Source organism: Hirundo rustica, chromosome 30, assembly GCF_015227805.2.
Source record: "Hirundo rustica isolate bHirRus1 chromosome 30, bHirRus1.pri.v3, whole genome shotgun sequence".
NCBI classification, from domain to species: domain Eukaryota; kingdom Metazoa; phylum Chordata; class Aves; order Passeriformes; family Hirundinidae; genus Hirundo; species Hirundo rustica.
The window spans coordinates 588,487-595,514 of NC_053479.1; the positions used below are offsets into that span (position 1 = coordinate 588,487).

General features: G+C 61.1%; 2 protein-coding genes across 2 annotated transcripts in view; one reads left to right on the forward strand and one right to left on the reverse strand.

Annotated features, from left to right (window-relative positions):
- Positions 1-68: 68 nt before the first annotated feature.
- Positions 69-5,163, forward strand: MCRS1 (microspherule protein 1). The gene is given in 16 exon segments (XM_040088510.2): positions 69-345; positions 845-954; positions 1,186-1,291; positions 1,326-1,352; positions 1,618-1,671; positions 1,673-1,774; positions 1,901-2,010; positions 2,192-2,300; positions 2,389-2,527; positions 2,873-2,948; positions 3,206-3,234; positions 3,342-3,434; positions 3,528-3,610; positions 3,855-3,942; positions 4,297-4,424; positions 4,651-5,163. Coding segments are annotated over 15 exon segments (1,332 nt in total). The 5' UTR covers positions 69-345; positions 845-853; the 3' UTR covers positions 4,738-5,163.
- Positions 5,164-5,202: 39 nt separating this feature from the next.
- The window catches only part of LOC120764379 (spermatogenesis-associated serine-rich protein 2-like), a 4,594-nt gene continuing 2,768 nt past the window's right edge, over positions 5,203-7,028 (reverse strand). Inside the window, exons 2-5 of the mRNA XM_040088332.1 lie at positions 7,015-7,025; positions 6,770-6,872; positions 6,423-6,634; positions 5,203-6,000 (exon numbers count right to left, since the gene is read on the reverse strand). Coding sequence (XP_039944266.1) covers positions 5,836-6,000; positions 6,423-6,634; positions 6,770-6,872; positions 7,015-7,025 — 491 coding nt within the window. The 3' untranslated portion in view covers positions 5,203-5,835. The remainder of the gene's footprint in view (positions 6,001-6,422; positions 6,635-6,769; positions 6,873-7,014; positions 7,026-7,028) is intronic.

The window sequence follows — 7,028 nt, forward strand, 5'->3', positions numbered from 1 at the left end:
TTGGCGCCACCATGATGGGTGTGTCCATCCGCCGTGACGTGTGGGGGCAGCCGCCGTGACAGGAGTGGCCGCTTCACCCTCGCGACAGTCCGCATCTCCCGGACTAACGGGACACATCCTCACCCCACAAGTCGGTCCCGGCCGCTCCGGACCCGCCACAACCCCGGTAACGGCGCCTGAAACGCTACAACCGCGGCTCTGCCCACACTCAAGATGGCGCAGCACTCTGAGGCCTCACCAGAACCTTCAATATGGCGGTGCCCACTGCAGCCTCAGTGACGACATTCTCATGCCCGTGCGGACCGGAAGTGGCGCGGCCATAGCGGCCCGGAGTACCCGGGACTGGTGAGGCCGGGGGGAACCTTGGGGACATCGCGGGGACCTTGGGGACACGGGTGGTGGCGATGGGTCTAGATCGAGTCTGCGCCGGGCCGGGGTTTGGGGCTGAGGACGCCGTGAGGGCCCCGCGCCCGCCTTGGGCCCGCTCCTGTCCCCTCAGTGTTCCCTCGGTGTTCCCTCAACGTCCTCCACCCTCTATTGTGTCCCTCCAGTGTCCCCTCTCCCGCTCCCCTCCTGTCACGCCCCCGTGTCCCCATCTTGTCCCCGGTCTCTTATGGTGTCCCACAGTGTCCCCAGCCGTCTCTAGGGTCCCTCAGTGTCCCCCCGGCTGTCCCCGGGGTGTGGTGGCACTCGCGGAGGTGACACTGAGGGCCCTTTGTCCCCTCCCAGAGCCCTACGAGTCTCTCCCTGTCCCCCTGCTCTGTGTCCCCAGTGCCCCCCGGCTGTGGTGGCACCCCTGAGGTGGCACCAGGTGACACTGAGGTGACACTGCGGTGTCCCCCAGATTCCCACGATGGCCACCAGCCGCTCGGAGGACGAGGAGTCCCTGGCGGGGCCCAAGCGGGGCCCGGCCACCCCTGTGGGGACTGTCCCCAAACGGCGCAGCTCCTCCAGGTACGGGGACCCTGGGGACAGCAGGGGACACACAGGGCATAGGAGGGACAGGAGGAGATGAAGGACCCGGCGGGGACAGGGAGAGGACACAGGGGACACCAGGAGGGACACGGGGGGTTGGGGGGTTTGATGCTGAGCCCAGCCCAGCATCGGGGTGGGGACGCTTGGGGACACTTGAGGGGGACCCCGTGGTCCCTCCCAGTGCCCCGCAGTGCTCCCAGTCCGTTCCAGGTTCATCAAGCGGCGCAAGTTCGACGATGAGCTGGTGGAGAGCAGCCTGGCCAAGTCCTCCAGGGCCAAGGGGGGCCCCGAGCCCCCCCCCAGACCCGGGGGGACAGTGGGGACAGCGGGGACGGCAGGGGCAGCCACAGAGACCCCCCCCCGGGGAGCGCAGGAAGGTGAGAAACTGGGGGAAAATACGGTGGAAATGGGGAAAAGCAGGGAAAGTGGGGGAGATTTGAGGGATTTGGGGAAAAAAAGGGAAAATGGAGAGGGGGTGGGAAGGAGGAGGGTGGGAATGGGGGAGGGATTTTGGGGATGGGGGACATCCCAGAGCCACTGGGGACACTTGGGTGCCACCCACCTGTGCCCCCCCCCATCAGTCAGGGACATTCTGGGGACACCCAGGTGTCTCAGGTGTCACCTACCCCCCATGACCCCCAGGTGTCACGGGCCGTGCCCCCCCCGGGCCCCCCCGGGCCTGGCCCCCCCCCCGGCACTGCCCAAACGCCTCAAGAAGAGCAAACCCAGCCCCGCCCCCCGCGACCTGGGCAGGTGGAAACCCGCGGATGACCTGCTGCTCATCAACGCCGTGCTGCAGGTGAGGGTACACCTGGCGGGCTTTGGGGGGTTTTGGTGACGCCCCTCTCACATACAGGGTTTGGGGATGACCCCAGCCCCCCCAGGACCCCTCCCCTGAGCTGTTTATTTTTGGGGTTCCCCCCAGACCAACGACCTGACCTCGGTGCACCTGGGGGTGAAGTTCAGCTGCCGCTTCACCCTGCGGGAGATCCAGGAGCGCTGGTACTCGCTGCTCTACGACCCCGTCATCTGCAAGTGAGGGGCCCGGGGAGCTCTGGGGGGACCCGAGGGGACACAGGTGACACCCGTGGGACATCCAGGAGCGCTGGGGGGTTCTGCTTTAGGACCCCAGGGGGTCTCAGGTGTCCCTAGGTGTGTCCTGGGGGGGGACTCTGGGATTTGGGGACAATCCCAGAGGTGTCACCTGTGTCCCTAGGCTCTCATGCCAGGCCATGCGCCAGCTGCACCCCGAGGCCGTGGCCGCCATCCAGAGCAAGGTGCTGTTCAGCAAGGCCGAGGAGCAGCTGCTGACCCGCGTACCATCGGTCAGTGTGTCCCCAGATGTCACCTAATGCCACCTAATGTCACCTAATGTCCCCTCACCTGTCCCCTGCCCTGTCCCCATGTCCCCAGAGCCCTGTTCCCTCGCTGGACACGTTCCAGGAGCTGCTGCAGCGTCACCCGGCCGTGTTTTACCCTGCCAGGACCCCCAAGGCCCTGCAGCTGCATTGGCAGCTGCTGCGCCAGTACCACCTCCTGCAGGACCAGACAGGTGAGGAGGGGGCTCCGGGGAAGTCTGGGGGGTCCTGAGGGGGTTTGGGGGGGTGGTCTCAGGAGGGATTTGGGGGGTCCTGGGACAAGTTTGGGGGGGTTTGGGAGGTCCTGGAAAGTTCAGGGATCCCCAAAGAGCAGCAGCTGCTGCGCCAGTAGCACCTGCTGCAGGACCAGATGGGTGAGGAGGGGGCTCCGGGGGGTCCTGGGAGAAATTTGGGGACCTAATCCTGAGGGTGTTCAGGGGGAGATTTGGGGAGCTTTGGGGAGAATTTGGGGCTCCTGGGTGAATTTTGGGGTCCCTGGTGGGGATTTTTGGGGGTCTCAGCTCCCTCTGGCCCTGCAGTGCAGCCCCTCCCCAAGGGGGATCAGGTGCTGAACTTCTCCGATGCCGAGGAGCTGCTGGACGACAGCAAACTCAGGTGGGGGATCTGGGGGGAAATTTGGGGAGATTTGGGGGGGATTTGGGAGAGGTTTGGGGGCTCGGGGGGACTCAGGCATTTCGGGGGTCTAGGGGGAGTTTGAGGGGTCTGGGGGGGAATTTGGGGGGGTGAGGGGGCTGTTCAGGGGTCTGGTGGGTTTTGGGGAGGATCTTGGGAAGGGTTTTGGGAGGTTGGGGAGGCTCCTGGGGGGATTTTGGTGTCTCTGTGTCACCGTCTCACACCCCTGCCCTCCCCAGGGACGTGCGGGACGAGGTGCTGGAGCACGGTGAGAACCCCGGAACCCCCAGAACCTTCCAGAGCCCCCTGGAACCTTCCAGAACGCCCCCATTCAGTGTCCCTCTATCTGTCTGTCTGTCTGTGCGTCTGTCCCAGAGCTGACGGTGGCTGACCGGCGGCAGAAGCGCGAGATCCGGCAGCTGGAGCAGGAGCTGCACCGCTGGCAGGTGCTGGTGGACTCCATCACAGGTGTGGGGCTGTCCGTCTGTCTGTCCTTGTGTCCATCCCTACATCCATCCCTGTGTCCGTCCATTTGTCCCCTCACTGTCCCTGTGTCCCCAGGGATGAGCTCCCCGGATTTTGACAGCCAGACTCTGGCCGTGCTGCGGGGCAGGATGGTTCGGTACCTGATGCGCTCCCGCGAGGTGAGACCCCAAAATACCCCAAAACCTCACCTGGGATCCCAAAACCATCCCCAAAACACCTCCAAAATATCCCCCAAATACTCCAAAACCTCACCTGGGACCCTAATCCCCCCCCCAAAATTCCCCACATTCCACAAATATACCAAAAAACCAGCCCAAAATACCCCAAAACCATCCTCAACATAAACTCAAAACCTACCACCTTGGACCCCAAAAACCTCTCAAAAAACCCGACCCCCCCCAGATCACGCTGGGGAGAGCCACCAAGGACAACCAGATCGACGTGGACCTGGCGCTGGAGGGCCCGGCCTGGAAAATCTCCCGCAAGCAGGGTGGGTTGGGGGATTTGGGGTATTTTGTGGGTTCTGGGGTTTCTTTTGGGGTCCTCTGGGTGTTTTGAGGGGGTTTGGGTCGTTTTTGGGGAGGGTTTTCAGGTTTTTGGGGGGAGTTCCTGAGGTTTTTGGAAGGATGCCAGGGTGATCTTGGGGGCATTTGGGGGGGCTTTGAGGATGTTCTGGGGGGGATTAGGGGTTTTTTGGGGGGAATGTGCCTCCCTTGTTGTCCCTTTTGGTGCCACCCCTTTAACCTCCCTCACCCCAACAAAAAAACTCCAAACTCTTCTGAACCACTCAGAATTTTGGGGGATTCCCTGAATTTCCCTGGAATTCCCGGGATTTTCCCCTCAGGGGTGATCAAGCTGAAGAACAACGGGGATTTCTTCATCGCCAACGAGGGCCGCAGGCCAATCTACATTGACGGGCGCCCGGTGCTGGGGGGCAACAAATGGAAACTCAACAACAACTCGGTGGTGGAGGTGAGGATTTGGGATCCTGGGGAAAAGGAAAAGGGGGAAGAAGGGGCTGGGAAGGAGCGGGGACAATGAGGAAAGGAGGAAGCTTTGGGTTTGACGGGGGGATTTTGAGGGTGCCTGGATTTTGGGGAGGATTCCCAGGATTTCAGGGGTCCCTGGGATTGGGAGGATTCCCTGGATTTTGGGGAGGATTCCCAGGATTTGAGCTGGGGTTTCTCCCCTTCCCCAGATCGCCAGTCTGCGCTTCGTGTTCCTGATCAACCACGAGCTGATCACGCTGATCCGCAACGAGGCCGCGCGCCTCGGCCACCAGTGACACACCTGGGACACCTGGGGACACCAGTGACACACCTGGGGACACTTGGGGACACCTGGGACACACCAGGGACACCGGGGAACACACCTGGGGACATGGGGGGACACTAGTGACACACCTGGGACACCTCGGGACACCAGTTTGGGATTGGAAGCCTCCCAGTACTCCCAGTTCAGGACTGGGACCGTCCCAGTAACATGAGTCTGGGACTGGGGCCCTCCCAGTGCCACCAGTTCAGCACTGGGGACCCCCAGCCCCAGCAGATCAATCAAGGGATGAATTTCCCTGGAATTGCCCCCAGATTCCACCCTCCCCCATCCCAGAATTTGGGGATCCCCACCTCCCTCTGAGCCCCTCAAATCCCAAATTTCTGCCCCTTCCCCCAAGAAATTCATGGTTTTGTAAAGCTCCAACATCTTTATTGGATTTGTTCTCAAGTTTTCCTTCATTAAAGAGGGGGTAAAGAATTCCCAAAAAAAAACCTTGGAAAAAAGATGGGAAAAAAAAGGGAGGGGGAACAGAAAACTGGGGAACTTCCTCCGTTGTCCCAAAAATTCCCAAAAAAATCCTGGAAATCTGGGGCTGGGATTGGGGTTTGGGGAGGAAATTCTTGAAATAAATTCCCGAGAAACTCTGAAAATCCCGAGTGTTGGGGGGTGAGAGGGACACCCTGAATTCCAAGGGGAAATCCCAAATTCTGGGGAGGACACAGAAGGGACATCCCTAAATCCCAGAGGAACACTCCCAAATTTAAAAGGGAACATTCCCAGGTTTTGGGGGCGTCAGGAAAGGAAGGGGCACCCCCAGATCCCACAGGGAACATCCCAAATTCACAGATTTTGGGAACCCCCAAATCCCAAATTTCCCCCCCATTCCCTGTCCCGGCTCTTCCCTCGCTGCCAGCGCGAGACCGGGGTTGGGATTTTGGGAACTGGGTGGAAAAGGCCAAAAATCCCGGCAGGAAAAGCTCGGGAAAAGGGAGATAAGAAAAGAGAAGGAAAAAAAAAAAGGAAAAAGAGGGGAAATGGCACAGAAGTGGGAATTGTAAACGTTCCCGGGATGGGATCCCAAATCCCGATCCCGAATTCCAGGGGGGCCTCAGGAACTGGCACCCTCGGGGCGGCTCCTGCGGGGCTTTCCTGGCGGCTCCCGGCGGCTCCGGGGGTTTTTGGGAATTCCAGGGTTTTTGGGAATTCCCGGGGGGTTCTGGGGGGATGGGCGGGGTCCGGCTGCTCCCGGCGGCTTCCGGCTCCTCTGGGGGGGCTGCAGGAAAAGGGGGAAAGGATCCCAAATCCCAATCCCAGAGGAAACTCCTGAAATCCCAAATTCCTTGGAAAGGGGAAAAAGCTGGACTCCCAATCCCAGAGCAAATCCCTGATTTCCCCAAATTCTGGGGAGGATGGGAGAGAAAAGGGGGAAGAACGAGGGTCCCAAATCCCAATCCCAGCCCCTCTGATCCTGATCCCAATTCCCATCCCAATCCCGTCTTTCCAGACCCAGCTGGGTGCTGGCCCCGCATCCCGATCCCATTCCCAGAAACCCCAATCCCAATGTTCTGAGAAGGACTGGGGGGAAGGAGACCCTGAATCCCAACATTCCCAATCCCAGAATCCCTGATCCCATCATTCCTGACCAAAATCCCGATCCCAAATCCCAGAATTCCCATCCCAAAGTTCCAGCCCCACCTGTGGCTCCGCTGGGGCCGCGCTGCCCTCGGGGGATCCTGGGAATGCTGGGGATGATCCCGGGAATTCTGGGGGGGATCTGGGGGCCGATCCCATCGGTGGTGCTGCTGATCCCGGGAATGCCGGGGATGATCCCGGAGCCAATCCCGTGGGGAACGCGGGGCTGGAGCTGCAGCGGGAGCGGCTGGAATAGCTCGGCCTGGGGTGGGAAACTGCGGAGAGCAGGGTCAGACTGGGAGCACCGGGAACGGGGCTGGGCTCCAGGTGGGAGACCCCAGACCACCCAGGCCAGATCAGGAGAAATTCCCAGGGGATTTTCCCAGGATTTTCCCGGATTCCAGACCCACCTTGGCCGAAGGCTCCGATGCTGCCCCTGAGCGCCTCCAGGTCACAGCCGAAGCGCCCGGCCCGGCCCAGCTCCTCATCGAACTTCCGCTCGCTCACAAAGTGCTGGGAATGCCGGAACAACGGGAATTCCAATGGGAACGGGGATGGGAACAACAGGAATTCCCACCCAAGTGGGGGCAGTGGAATGGAGCAGGAATTGCTGTGGGATGGGGTGAGGATTCCCGGGAATTCCCTCTGGGATCACCTTGATGTCCGCTC